General features: G+C 37.2%; 1 protein-coding gene and 1 long non-coding RNA gene across 4 annotated transcripts in view; one reads left to right on the top strand and one right to left on the bottom strand.

The window, feature by feature from the left end:
• Positions 1-15,474, top strand: part of LOC115287792 — a 91,138-nt gene that overhangs the window by 40,528 nt on the left and 35,136 nt on the right. The window lies entirely within an intron of this gene.
• Positions 1,052-15,474, bottom strand: part of PLA2R1 (phospholipase A2 receptor 1) — a 117,587-nt gene continuing 103,164 nt past the window's right edge. Inside the window, exons 24-30 of one of the 3 annotated variants that reach the window (XM_029934513.1) lie at positions 12,409-12,647; positions 10,474-10,642; positions 8,251-8,391; positions 7,632-7,748; positions 6,100-6,276; positions 3,275-3,307; positions 1,052-3,161 (exon numbers count right to left, since the gene is read on the bottom strand). In XM_029934513.1, the coding sequence (XP_029790373.1) occupies positions 2,947-3,161; positions 3,275-3,307; positions 6,100-6,276; positions 7,632-7,748; positions 8,251-8,391; positions 10,474-10,642; positions 12,409-12,647 (1,091 nt within the window). In that variant the 3' untranslated portion in view covers positions 1,052-2,946. The remainder of the gene's footprint in view (positions 3,162-3,274; positions 3,308-6,099; positions 6,277-7,631; positions 7,749-8,250; positions 8,392-10,473; positions 10,643-12,408; positions 12,648-15,474) is intronic. The other 2 variants (XM_029934512.1, XM_029934511.1) reach the window with 2 other exon arrangements.

The raw sequence follows: 15,474 nt of genomic DNA, 5'->3' as shown, positions 1-15,474 counted from the left end.
TCAATAGTTCATGGAAGCGACATACTTAATCAAAGATAGCTCTCAAGTTAACTTACATCAGACAGATGTAGGAGACCCACTGGAGGACTCTAAGGCCCTAGGAGTTGGAGGTCCTGCTGTATAACAGACACCTGGACACATGAATGACTGAATAGAACAAAGTCCTCCTGCAAACCCAGTGTTGACATGGATGAGAAATAAGCATTTGGTGTGTTAGGCCACTGAGGTGTTGGGATTGTTTGCTAGGGCATTTAGCCTCCCCTAATAGAGTAACTGATGGTACTCTGTAGGTCTCACTCTGTAGAGCTGAAGCGGTCTTGCAGAACTGCAGTGTTCAGGTGGAAAATTGAATGGGAGTCACAGCCAATACTCCAGGGATAAGGTGGTGCTGGAGAGAGCCAGGATGGAGCCAAATCAAAGAGAATAGATTGCAGGTTGTACCAACTACAGACTTCATAGCTGATGCCTGCATCGTTCCCAGCAGTGGGAGCAGACAACTACCCTCAGTGGACAGAGAGAATGCACATTTACAGTTATCATTTTCTCCCCTCGAGTACTGCAATGACACAAGTTCTCATGTATCCAGTTCTACTTTGAGGAGGAAAAGGAAACTCCAAAAGACTGTGTATCTAAGACCTCATCTAATCCACCCCTGATAAGAAGTGGAACTTTCAAAGCATTTAAACTCACAGAAGACTGTTGGAATCAGAAAAGCCTAAGATATCTTTAATTGTGAAATCTTAGATTTTCCATTACCCAGAGTCATGGATAATAATTGATTTTTTTGGAGGGGGGCACATTAATTATGTGTGAATGAGTTTGTGACTCTGATGCTTCTTTGGTTTTCATGCCATAGCTATGAAATCTAGTTCAGATTAAAAATAAATGTGGAAAAACTTTTTTTAAGTGCACATATATAAATAAAACATAATATTTCAGTACTTTCTATTTCAGTAATGGGAAGGAGTGCATGCTCTTGTCAATGGGGACAGATTCCCCAGAGATGCAGTTCAATACTAAATAGCAAAGTACAGAGCATTGATAAGAAATATGGTTTCTTTTGGCAAAACCACTTTATTAATGACATACTTTGTCAAGTTGTTATGTGTGACTATTCCACTTCAATATAACTCGACTAGAAGGATAATTGATTAGCAGTTTTTACCAAGCTACTGAAAAGAACAGAATTCTAATTTCACTTGACAGATTGTTAAATAGGACTTTTATACCACCTGGTTAGTTCAAGCCAATTATTCTTGTGAGTTATAAATATACAACTGCCACACAATATAATATCCTTTAAAAATGAATTCTCAAAACTTGAAAGAACTATGGAAGTAGATTGTCCTAATGTGTAAGTTACACAGCAGTAGCAAAGAGCTGCTTTTGGAAGCTGTATTAACGATTTCAGGCCACAAGGACTCCATTCTTAGGGAATACTCGTTAAATTCTATTTCTAACGATGGTGTTTTTCACTTCACGATTCACTCATACTTTCTCTCAGAACTCCACCTCATGACTAGTGGCCACTAGTCAGTTTCAAGGCAACTGGATGTTATAATTAAAATGTGCCTTCTGGGGAGGCCCTGAGAGTCCCCCAGTTCCTCTCTATCACAAGACCTTAGTTAATTTTCATAACCACCTGGTATTTTGTACTTAACGCATTTCGTTACTGGCTTGCTCTTACTTTTTTCTCAGAAAATAAGTGACATAAAACAAGAGTTCTCATTAATTTGCTCACCACAATACATCTAGTTTCTAGAATAGCACTTGGTTCTTAGTAGGAAGACAATAAACATTTATGTAATGAGTAAAATTTTCAATGTTGATTATGAAGTCACTTTTCCATATCAGAAATTCATGTAGGAAAGTCAGATCTGTGATACTTAATTTATGGACAGTGTCATGCTATTAACCATTATTTACCAACAGCACTAACTAGTCCAACACAGAGATGTGTCTTAAGGACCATTGTTTACTAAATAGAATACCCCCAAATAAACTCATTTATATGACAAAGGTATTTAGAATATGATTGGAGAGTAATAAATTTTGTACTTCTCAGTATATCCTCTATTGTGGTTCTAATGGGACTGTAATTCAGATCTTCATTTTTTCCCCTATAAAATCAACTTATATTTTATACTTTTCCATTGTTAGGAGAATCATATATTATTTTATACCTTTAGTTTTTAATGAAGACCATGAGTTTTAACAATAGTAAGATTTTGATAAATTCCTTTAAGCTTATCTATATTTTTAAATATCAAATGTAGTCATCATTCACTAATTGAAGATTTTAGGCCACATTATGTGGTTGCTCATGAAAGTGTGCTGCTAACCAAGGTCTTTCCTATTTAATAACAGGTAATTTTTCTTTTTTAGTTTGAGAAATCAGAATTAATAAAAACAAATGTCATCCAGAATATATGAGTTTTAAGCTTAGAAATTATTTTTCTAAATCTTGTGTTAAAATGATTGAATTAAAAAAAATGAGAAAACCTTTCAGAAGCCTATAATTTTTGTCTTGTATAAGGTCTACAGTTTTGAAATTTGTTTTACTTCCCCTCTCTCTATTTTAATTAAATGAGTATGGGTAAATGTCTGAATAGATACCAGATGAGGCTAAAAATTCTTTTAAAGTTTCAGTAAAACATTTACCTTGGTTCAAGAGTCTTGAATAGGGAGTTATTTTTAATAGTTCTTGTTTTCTGAATAGTAGCCATTGTATAATTTCCCCTTTTTAAGAATAGATCACGGTTTGGGGAAATGAATAAATCAACACACATCTGATTTGGTTATAGTCCAAAAACAGTAATCACTTTAAGAGTAATTAGGTAGTGACATAATTCACATTAGAGTGGCATCTGGTTTGTAAAGGAAAATGCAGGGGACACTCCCCTTATAGTCTTATCTTCATGGCTGTGGCATTTTCTGAATCCATTGTTATTGGTCATTCTTCTCAAGATCAGAAATGAGAATATCTTCTTCCAAATGAACTGTACTAGAGTTGGTTGTAGTGTAGTAAAGATTCCCAAACCCTGCCAGTCTCCTGAAGATACCTCTGTTGTGCTTGTATAAACAGAAGGACAGTGTAGAAATCGCCAGAATTATGGTCAGTGTCAGTGTTACTGCAAGAGGTACAATGCTGTGACTTGGTCCTGAAAGAAGATAAAAAAACAGAAGGGTTCAATGACAGTGAGTTAAGAGATACTGGCACACAGTGACTTTCTACTTTGTTATTTCTAAGAGACATCAAAATGGTCAAACCTACCTCTACTTGAGTGCTCCTTTACTGTGTGAATATCTAAAAACAAATACAAAAAAAAAAAACCCCACCTGAGATGAAAATTTTCTTTTAATTCAGCAAAATTATCTTATTATTTGTAGCGGAGCTCAACAAACTATGGCTCCTGGATCAGATCCGGTACCTGTTTTTATAAATAATGTTTTACTGGAGCTCCTCCACACTCATCTGTTTATGTATTATCTGTGGCTGCCTCCATGCCGCAGCGGCAGTGTGACGGAGACTATATGGCCCCCAACACCTAAAATATTTACTGTCCGGCCCTTTACAAGAAAATTTTGCTGACCCCTGATTTATTGTAATCATTACTATTGCTCACAAACACATACGCTGCTCTTTTTTTAAGCTGAAAAATTTCCGTCTAGTCTCAGCACTATGCTGCAATAAAAATATGAATAAAATATAGTCCCTGCCTGCAAGGAACTCAGTTTCGTTAAGCTTTGATGGAGTTTTTCCAGCAATGATAATCTCTTTACCTCCAGGGAAGGACCCTAAAATCAGCACCTTCTCACCTGTGCAATCTTAAGAATCTTGAAAAATGAATAATTGCTCATCCAAAGAGTTGGAAGGTTCTGTTTGAGGACTTTCTACAGTAAAAATGTATCTCTTTCAAGGAGACTCTGTCTCAAAGTTTGAACTCTGCTGTTTTTCCTCTAGGTAAAGATTTAGAGAAATATGTAGAGAATGACTCAGAGAAAGATCAACAAAGGATTTGTGAGTGGAGAAAGTGTCTCTGTGCAGTACTTAGGTCCATTCTCTCTTACACACCTAAAACATTAACGTTGTCAGCAACAGCAAATCCACATTAACAAAACTTGTTTTGCAATTTTAAAATGATACTCTATAATTTTTCATCATACTATTGAAAACATATATGTGTTTGAAAATACTTTTTATTTTTTATTATCGATTTTTAATTTCTTTTTTAAAATTTTTTAATGTTTTATTTTATTTTTGATACAGAGAGAGACAGAGCATGAGAGGGGGAGGGGCAGAGAGAGAAGGAGACACAGAACTGGAAGCAGGCTCCAGGCTCTGAGCTAGCGTCAGCTCAGAGCCCGACGCGGGGCTCGAACCCACGAATGTGAGATCTGACCTGAGCCGAAGTCAGAGGTTTAACCGAATGAGCCACCCAGACGCCCCTCGATTTTTAATTTCTTAATGGTGATTTATTTTGAGGGAGAGAAAGAGAAAATGAGCAGTGGAAGAGCAGAGAGAGGGAAACACAGAATCCAAAGCAGGCTCTAGACTCTGAGCAGTCACGACAGAGCCCAACACAAGACTCTAACTTACTGTGAAATCATGAGCTGAACGGAAATCAGAGGCTTAACCATCTGACCTACCCAGGTGTCCCATATGAAGATACTTTTTAAAGAAAAGCTGTTAAAAGAATATTTATCCTCAGGATCCATGCAGTGGCCAGATATGGAGGGAGCATGTAGAGTAAAAAAATTTGGACTCATTTGATCAAGTACATTTCTCATCTGTAAAATGGAAATATTGTATCTGTTTCACTGCTGTAAAAGTTGCTGTGAAGCATGAAAGAGGAATCCTATATATTACAGGAAGCTTTAAAGTCTTGTGCAGACACAAGGTGTTTCTGATTTGTTTTTGATACTTAAATGCTACCGATCACTTGGGCACACTACTTATGAGGCTTAGTCCTGTTTTCCACACTCTATAAGGGCTTAAATGTTGGTACTGACACCTACGAGGTTTTTCTCCTTCATTCCCATCCAATCTCTAATCAGATCACCAAAGCCTGATGATTCTCTTTTCCTATTTCTGTTCTTCCTCATGTTCCTTGTTCTGTCCCTCAAATCACAAGTGCCTCCCTTTATATCCAGATGAGTGTGATTGCACTGCAGGTGTCGACAGAGCACACAGGGGTTCACCGTCTTCTTCACCACGAAATCAGCTCTCTAAACTGATACTCTCTGTGAATGGATCCTACCTTACGGTCCAGAGTTATTCTCAGCCCCACCTAACGTGAGTGCTTTGCTCCAATCTAAGTTCATTACCAATCACTGGTTTCAGTCATGGTGGGACTTTTGTCTAATATGCCTTCCCTCCTCTATTCTCTTTAACTTTTGGAATGCCAAAGCCTTATCTCCTCTCTGACATCTTCATCAGCAGATGAGGCCTCACCAATTCCTCCTCTGCAACAGTGGCATCTAGAAGTGTGATGCTGAGTAAAAACGCCTTTCCACGCTTAATGATCATTGTTAACATCCTATCTAGAAATCTATGTATTGTTTGCAACTGACTAGAATTTTCTGGCTTAGATTTCTAAAATTATTCTTTTTTTTTTTATTACCACAAGCTATGTAGCTCACAGTGAAGTTAAAATAGGACTTTTATAACATATTATGGCTAGCAACAGAGAATCACATCTATTTATCCACAAGAATACCTAGGACTTGATTATATTTCCTGGGACCAAAGATGAATCTTAAAATTTCTGAGTAAAGGTTGCCAGAATGGTGCTAGCAGTACCAGCAGCAGTTAGTGGTTAACATTTCTTGTTCCATTTGTTTGAGGTTAAACTGCTTTTTTGCACATTAAGTTAACAGGTAGGGTGACACAGGAAAGTCATAGTCTTTATAATGATTTTTTCTTCATATCAGAGGAAGAAAGAGCTGAAATGTGCTCTGATGTAAAACAAGATGATAATGTCAGAATCTGAATATTCCCTGAATACCTGGATTTTCAAAGCTTGAAATGCTAAAGAGGTAGGTCAAGATTAGTCAGGGTAGAATCAAAATGAAGAATTATCCTCTGACTGTACCCACCTGCTTCCATTTTGCATATAAATCCTTTTTTTTCTTGACATGGAGATAACTGCCACACTCCTTCAGGGATCCTCAGGGCGATACACATATGGGGTTTGGCATGGTCCATCTCTGGCTTCCGAATGCCCCAGTTTGACTGGTCTGTGGGAGTTCCATCAAACCACTTTATGGTTTCATCTATGGAAAAATTGTTGACTTACTATGAATTATATGTATGATTATCAGATATACTATGACTGGAATGAACCATGAAAAGCAACTCTTGGGGTGCCTGAGTGGCTCAGCTGGTTAAGCATCCAACTCTTGATTTTAGCTTGGGCATGATCTCACGGTTGTGAGATTGAGCCCAGCATTGGGCTCTGCTCTTGGTGTGGAGCCTGCTTAATATATTCCCTCTCCCCCTCCCCCATTCTCTCTCTCTCTCTCTCCCTCTCTCTCTCTCCCTCTCTCTCTCTCTCCCTCTCTCTCTCTCTCTCAAAAGCAGCTCCTAAATTTAATGCGATTGTCTCTTTATCTGATACATTCAACTCAGTAGGTACAGTCATGAACTCAGTATCAAAAGGCAGGAATTAGTAAAGTTGCCTTGTGAACAGCTCTCTGTTTATTTTAGATATATTCTAATTTAGTTCATTTAGACTATCATCTTTTTTAATGTAATAGTTTGAATTTTGAAATATTTCCCATAATTATAATCAATTTAAAGAAATCATTTGAAGTCCTACCATCTATATCATTGCATAATGACTCTCTTTCTAAAATAATTTTACAATGAATGTCTTTAAGAAGCAAGCCAGTGGAGGACGGAGGGGTAGGGACAGTGGTAGAGTCCTCCAGGTGTAAGCAATAAGAGGGGATGCATTGTCCAAAAAGAATTGAAAACCAACGATAAAAGTAGCTAAAAGTCAGTCAGCTTTTTATTACCACAGTGGGCTAGAAATTCTAAACAACGTCTGTGATTGAAACACTCTTCCTTGTCAGAGTGAATCCTCCCTCCACCTTCGGAGACCTGTGGTCTCTCTATCAATTAAAATAATTTTCTTTACAAGTACTTTCCATAACCATCAATTACATAGAGAAAAAATACCATGGTCTCATTTGATCACAAACCCTGGTTTTTTTGAGAAGCAAATAATTCTAAAATCACAATTTATCACTGAAACATTTCTATAACTCTGTTGTGCTTTTATAACATTGAGGAATCTGGGCTGTTTTAAAAAATATAGGGTTTTATTGTCTATTACTAAGTCTGTGAACGCAAATTTCCATCCAAGAATCTTTATGATGTGAGGTTAAGTATAAGATAAACTTGTTTGCTTGTTTTTATGTTTGGTATTTGGGGATTATTTTAAAGGACACTGGGTATAGAAAGGGGTTAGCAATATTGTCTTTGGAAGAAGTGGCTTTTGGACTACTAGTATTTTTTCACAGCACATATATATCAGGAGAGTTTTCTGGTTTGTAGATGTCACTTTCATTAGCCTTGGCCACCAGGTATTTATTTTTGCTGTCTCCTCTTAAGCCAAATCACTTACTGTTACCATCAAACTGAGCATTCAACCAAACCATCTGGACAGAAGAAACAAAAGCAAAAAGCTCTTCTAGGAGAAATGAATTTTCAGTCTCATCCTTGATTGTTAAAAGATTAGATCCTATAAAAAAACCAAACAGTGAATAAACAAGTATTTGTGTGTATGGGTAAATTCAATTTTAAAAATGGCTCCTATACAATAATTTGTAAAGCTCAATCTTTGCAGAGTGAACATTTCTATTGTAAATACATGATTTTTGATTAAAAATTTAAAAGTTATACTGCATTTATTAAAAGATACAAGTGTGTACATAAGAAGCTAAAGCACAGATGTTAATTTTAGGGAACATTAACAATTTATAATTTAAATGCATTCAAAAGGAAAATTTTCTGGGAAAGTGCAGTATTCTGAGAAATCACCTTAGGTTTTCACATTCTATACTGGACATTGAATTTCATAGATAGACCATCCACAAACAAGCAATTCAAAAGTATTTATTTTTTCAATTTTTTTTGTTGCTCCTAAAGTCACTAAATAATCAGACAAATGAAGAAAACCACATTGTTTACTGAAATGTCAAGAAGGAATGCATTGAAAGATTTTACCATCACAAAAGAATTACCTTCCTTTTTGCAAAATTCATGAGCAGCCTCAAAACTCATACTGTCTAGGACTGTAGAAAAACTGTAGCAATTACTTTTGAATTTTATCCAGGGAATAGATGTTTCTGAGCACAACTCTGGGTGTCCAGATGGTTTTGTTTCTATGAACAAAAATCAGTTACGATTTTAGAGTGGTCACTGGGTTCATTTATTGAGATAAACATTGCATTAAATTCTATGACAGACTAAGAAATATAGTGTAATGAGATTTTCATGATAATACTCTGAAAGAGTGTGTTTAATATAAATGATTATAAAACCAAGTCCGGTTTGTAGCATTTCTGACAGAAATAATCCTTACCTACACATAACAGGGTATATTCATGAAAAGCTTCTTAGGCTTAGTTTGGGTGCTGCATAGGTGAGGGTAACTGTCTTTCATGTTTATAATTGGTATCCTAAAGGTTGGAAAAACTGGGGGATATGATTCATAGAAATCCTGGAAACTGAATGAAGTGAACCCAAAGCACTTCCAAATGTACAAAATGTGTTCTATGCAGTGCTGAATATTATAGACTTTGCTAATCCTTACCTTCCAATAAACCTATGAGAGAAAATAATGCATTCAGTAAAGTAACATAGCATAGCAAAACTTAATACATAACTAAGGGAAATATCGCATAGACTTTGCTTTAGAGGTCAAGCATGAGAGTCACATCCATGCTGAGATTCTAAGTGTATGGCTATGGGTATGTTATCTATCATATTAACACTTTGGGTTTTTTATCCATAAAAAGAGAGTCAATAGGACACCTGGATGGCTCAGTTGGTTAAGTGTCTGACTCTTGATTTCAGTTCAGGTCATGATCTCACAGTCATGAGATCAAGTCCTGGACTGGGCTCCACTCTGAATGTAGAGCCTGCTTTGGATGTTCTTTCTCTGCACTCACCCTCCTTTCCCTCCTCCCTTGTGCTTTCTTTCTGTCTCTCAAAATAAATTAACATTTTTAAAAAAGCTATAAAAGAGAGCTGACAACAACATCTTTGTTACTTGAGAAGTTTATTTATTTGTTTTTATTTTTTTCTTCTAAGTAATCTCTATGGCCAACATGGGACTCAATCCCATGACCCTGAGATCTAGAGTCACATGCTCTATTAACTGAGGTAGCCAGGTGTCCCTGCATGAGGAGTTTAAACAAGCTCGTGCCTGACATTTCTTAAGCACTCAACAAATGCAGTGCTATTGAAAAGGGAAGGATAACTTTTTATGGTGTTTTAGTAGCAGAATTAGCTATTCCAATATATATAGCTATCATTTACATTATTATCCTGAATTATTTAGATCTGAAGTTACATAATGTGTATGCTGTTTAACTTACAGTATCCAGAATGTAAGCAAATATGTGCAGTTTTATTAAATGAGATATTTTAAAAGAGACCAACTGGTGTTAAAGAATTCTGTGTAGCAATCAAGGGAAGGGAGACTTGGTGTAATAGGATAAATATCACATCCGAGAATAAGGAAGCTTGGCTTCTCCTCCTGGTGCTATTGGTGGACATCTGTGAGATCTTCAGGAAGTTATTTCATGCTCTGAGTTTTTTTTCTCTTTAAAATAAAGTTCACCTGGCTTAACTAGGGAGGGCCAGGTGAGCTTTAAGAGTAATGAGATATTATTCATCATTATCATATAATATAAATATTATTGCTATCATCATCATCATCTCTAGAATTTCATTATTCTTTGACTTAAACATAAATTTGCAATCTAGCCTTCAAGATCCTTCACACATGCTCTTAATGCAGGTTTCTAGCCTGATTTCCCACTTCTCCTTACTGGTACCCTGCCATGCAGGCAATTCTCAACACCAGCTTTGCTTTATACCTTTCTTTTTTCCATGTCTTTGTCCAAGCTTTTCTGCTCAGAATGCCTCTCCACGTTCAATAGTTTTCTTACTACATCTCATCTATTCTTCAAGTCCAGGCTCCATGGTCATGTCCTTCAAGATGTTGTTCTACTTGTTCTCAACTGGATACGCTATGTTCTTTCTCTTGCTAACCCCCCACAACACTTACTACCTCTTTTCCATCATTTGGTAGTTCTGCCTGGTATAACACTTATTTGTCTGAACATCACCCACCAACATCACCACCTACCCTTACTCATAGCTCTTGCTTAGCATAGTGCCTTATACACAGTAGGTGCCCAGTACATATTTATTGAGTTGAATAGAATTGAACCTACCAGTAGGTACATGACAAATTGCTCCTTGCAGAAATGACTCACAGGCTGTGCTACTCCAGCGTCCACTGGTGTCAGCAAAAACACAATCACCCAAGACAGATGACTCATCATCTTTCCAAAAAGTGAAGGAGGATTTGGTGCCATCTGACCACTCAAAATTAAGACCATTCTGTGGAGGGAAATGGAACCATCACTTCCTTGCTAGGACTCCCAGTGGCATCACCCACTGCTGTTTGAGTAGCTCTACTTCACACACTGATTTATATTTCCACATCTAGAGTTACATTTCAGGGGCTCTAGGATAGTTTGTGAATTTTGCCGGACAAAAAGAAATATCTGTCACAACAGTGTCTTTTTCAGTTTGGGGGAATCGTTCGTTCCCTGCCATCATAACTTCCAAGTAAGCAATCAGAGTGAGGTTGGATCAGTATCTTGTTCTTTACACCAAAATCAATTTCAGATTGGCCAAAGATTCAAAAATAAAATTGGAAACATAAAAATGCTAAAGAAAACTTGGCTAAATATTTTATACTCTTGGTGTGGGGAATATCTTTTCAAGTCTGATACAAAATCCAGAGGCCATAATTGACTACATGAAGTTAAAACATTCTGTAATGCAAAAATACAATAAAACTACCATAAAATACCATTCTCTCACCTTTCCCAATGACAATGATTAAAATTTTGATAATACCCACTATTGACAAGGATATGAAAACCTACCTGTTGTCATAGTTGTTCGCATGTAAATTAGTGTAAACTTTTGGCAGGCAACATGCCACTATTTCTTAGGATGTAACATGCGCTGGGGCACCTGTGTGGCTCAGTCAGTTAAGCATCTGACTGTGGCTCAGGTCATGATCTCACAGTTCATGAGTTCGAGCCCCAAGGCGGGCTCTGTGCTGACAGCTCAGAGCCTGGAGCCTGCTTCAGATTCTGTCTCTCCCTCTGCCCCTCTCCCACTCATGATCTGTTTCTCTCTGTCTCAATAATAAATAAACATTTAAAAAAAGATGTAAAGTGTACTTTGCAATTTCACTTCTAGGAATCTATACAACTTGACAAGGATGGTTGTTGTGTATTATTTGTAATTGTGAAAAACTGAGAAAGAACCCAAATTTCTATTCACAGGAGAGTGGTATGATATATCTTTATGTGGTGCTGCAAAGAATGTGTTAGATTTTTATGTGCTGACATGGAAAGCTGTACAAGGCATACTAAACTAAAAACAAGTTAAAGTCTAGCACATGTTGTATGAAAGAAACAACATATGTATTCACCCATTATGTGTATAAATGTGCATATGTAGAACATTTTTAAATGATGCACAAGAAATATTTACAGTGATTGTCTTTGGGGTGTAGAGCCAGAGGTTGAGATAGAATAGATTTTACTTTTCACTACTGCAAGTGTATAATACTTTTATTAAAAAAAGAAAAAGAAAACTAAGAAAAAAATCTTACTCTCCAAAATACATCCCCAGAGGGAGAGAAAGCCCATGTGTTAAATTCCAAAGCGGTGCTGAATTAATTAATAACCACACTTACAGGCAGGAAGCATGATCCATTTTCCTGGGGATTTCTTAAATGCAAATGACCCAAATGCAGGTGCTTGAGTTTACAATGTGTTCCACTGCCCACATGAGGCAGTATCTGGGGATACTCAGAACTTTTCAGAGAACCTTTGAACAGCATTATTTTCCATAAATTAGGCAAGTGGGCATTTAGTCTAAAAAAAAGGTATATACCTTTAACTTGTAGTCATAACCTGTTCATAAGATTGGCCATAGTTATTGTATAAACCAATTACTTAAATGTTACATTTGCTGTTATTTCTGGGAATATTTTTTTATGTTAACTTTAGTGGCCAAACCACTAAGGAATTAGATGTGAAATTTGTTACGCAGGGATGTTCTAAAAGATTTAAGATACCTACATCTGCAGTGAACAGTCCAATCCAGTGAGGACGTCCTAACCGGTTGAGGATAACAGTGAGGAAGGACTGGTGATACTGATCTGTAATGCTGGCCAATTCTGCTCCATGCATTAGGCAGGTTTTCATGGCTGTATACCAAGTCATATTTGCATTAATTATCTTGTAAGTTCTGTTTCCATATTCTAAGGTATTGGGGACTGGATACATATCCGATGTATTTACACTGTGTCCAGAGGTATCTAGAACAAGAACAACAACAAAAAAAATCACTTTTAGCATCTGGTTGAGAAAGGGAGAGGCAAAGTTTAGCACGGATCCATGTCATAACAATCCATGCTGGGGTTAACATCAGTTTCCCTTCCCAGAACTATTTCACAATGAGGATAATACCTGAAAGCATAGGCAATGCTGAAGAATGAGAACACTGAGGAACTTTAAAGCCTGGGTTTCTTTAAAAAATATACACATAGAGAGAACCATTTCTAGAAGATTTCCCATTTTTGACTGTCTCCTTTTTTCTTTTTTTTAAAATTTAAACTTAGTTAACATAGAGTGCAATGTTGTTTTCAGGAATAGAATTCAGTGATTCATCATTTACATACAACACTCAGTGCTCATCATAACAAGGTCCCTACTTAAAGCATCTATCCAGCCCATCTCCCACCCACATCACTCCATCAACCCTCAGTTTGTTCTCTATCGTTAAGAGTCTCTTGTGGTTTGTTTCCCTGTCTCCTCTTGTTCCCCTACCCCCACCTTACATATGTTCATCTGTTCTGTTTCTTAAATTCCACATATGAGTGAAATCATATGGTAGTTGTCTTTCTCTGACTGACTTATTTCGCCTAGCATAATATATTCTAGCTCCATCCATGTCGTTGCAAATGGCAAGATTTCATTTTGTTTTTGATGGCTGAATAATTGTGCATACCACTTGACTATCCCTTTTTTTTTAAGTTTGTTTGCTTGTTTGTTTTTTTTATATGTTTATTTTAAGAGAGGGAGCACCCAAGCAGGGGAGGGGTAGAGAGTGAGAGGGAGAAAGAGAATCCCAAGCAAGCTCTCAGCTGTCAGCGCAGAACCCGACACTCAAGGCTCAATTTCTTGAACTGAAATCAAGAGTTGGACACTCAACTGAGCCATCCAGGCACCCTTTGACTGTTCCTTTTCAAACTGACCATTTTTTAATGAAACTGATCTTCTTAGCCAGGGTTTTTAAAAATAATATTTAATTAATAAATAAATTAATTTAACTTACTTTAATCTTTTTAAAGTAGTTCTTTTTTTTAAATTGTTTTTGTTTTTATTTATTTTTGATTTGGAGAGAAAGAGACAGAGTATGAGTAGAGGAGGGGCAGAGAGAGAGGGAGACATAGAATCCAAAGCACGTTCCAGGCTCTGAGCTGTCTGCACAGAGCCCAATGTGGGACTCAAACCCACAAACCATGAGATCATGACCTGAGCTGAAGTTGGCAGCTTAACTGACTGAGCCACCCAGGCACCCCTTTAATTTTTTTTGAGAGAGAGAGAGAGAGAGAGAGAGAGAAAGAGAGAGAGAGGGAGAGAGAGAGAGAAATCTTAAGCAAGTTCCACACTGGACATGGATTTCAAAGCAGGGCTTGATCCCACAACCCTGGGCTAAAATCTGAGCAGAAATCAAGATTTGAACACCCAACTGACTAAGCCACTCAGGTGCTCCAGGCAGGTTTTATTCCATTATTACATCTGGCCTAACACACATTGCTCTGGCAGAACTTAATACTTACTAAGAGAATATTGGCATATATTATGGAGTCATATATTGTGTGGCAAATATAATTTTACAACTGCATATTCTCAAATACCACCCTTCTTTAAAAATAATTTTTTAATGTTAATTTTTGAGAAACAGAGAGACAGCATGAATGGGCAGGAGGCAGAGAGAGAGGGAGGCACAGAATCTGAAGCAGGCTCCAGACTTTGAGCTGTCAGCACAGAGCCAGATGCAGGGCTTGAACCCATGAACTGTGAGATCATGACCTGAGCTCACTTAACCAACTGAGCCACCCAGGTGCCACCCTACCCCACTTTTTTTTTTAAATCAAATACCACCCTTTATTAAACTTGAGATTGTATGATAGTTGCTATTATGCATAGTGTTTATATATATAAATTCTAAGTAGAAGTTTAAGGGGCATCTAGGTGGCTCTGTTGGGTGTCCAACTTTGGCTCAGGTCATGATCTCACAGTCCGTGGGTTTGAGCCCCACGTCGGGCTCTGTGCTGACAGCTCAGAGCTTCAGCTTCAGATTCTGTTTCTCCCTCTCTCTCTCTGCTCCTCCCCCACTCATGCTCAGTTTCTCTGTCTCAATAAATAAATAAATAAATAAATAAATAAATAAATAAATAAATAAATAAATAAACGTTTAAAAACCACATTAGTAAACATGTAAAATACATACATTTTATAAATAGTTACTATTAATATGTCATCTGTCAGAGTCAAGATTAAAAGGCAAAGTTTTCCCAGACATGATCACTGGTGCTTTCTTATTCATGAGTCACAGACCATGTGACAGCCAACCCCTTGTTTTACATACAGGATATTTCCTCTTTAAAATGTGCACTTGCCTTTACATTCTATACTATATCATGTACTAAGATAGGCTAAATTTAGGAAACCTAAAATAGAACAACAAGGTAGAATTTCTTTTTTTTAAATATAGTTTATTACCAAGTTGGTTTTCATATAACACCCAGTACTCTTCCCCACAAGTACCCTCCCCCATGACCATCACCCCCCTACCCCTTCCCCCACTCCCTCTTCAGCCCTCAGTTTATGCTCAGCATTCAAAAGTCTCTCATGATTTGCCTCACTCCCTCCCCCCAATTCTTTCCCCCTCTTTCACATTCCCATGGTCTCCTATTAGGTTTTTCCTGTTAGACCTATGAGTGACAACATATGGTATCTGTCCTTCTCTGCCTGACTTATTTCGCTTAGCATGACACTCTCGAGGTCCATCCACTTTCCTACAAATGGCCAGATTTCATTTTTTCTCATTGCCATGTAGTATTCCATTGTGTGTGT

This window comes from Suricata suricatta, chromosome 3, assembly GCF_006229205.1.
Source record: "Suricata suricatta isolate VVHF042 chromosome 3, meerkat_22Aug2017_6uvM2_HiC, whole genome shotgun sequence".
Lineage (NCBI taxonomy): Eukaryota > Metazoa > Chordata > Mammalia > Carnivora > Herpestidae > Suricata > Suricata suricatta.
The sequence above is the reverse complement of the archived record's forward strand: the minus strand, read 5'-3'. Positions and strand labels throughout refer to the sequence as shown.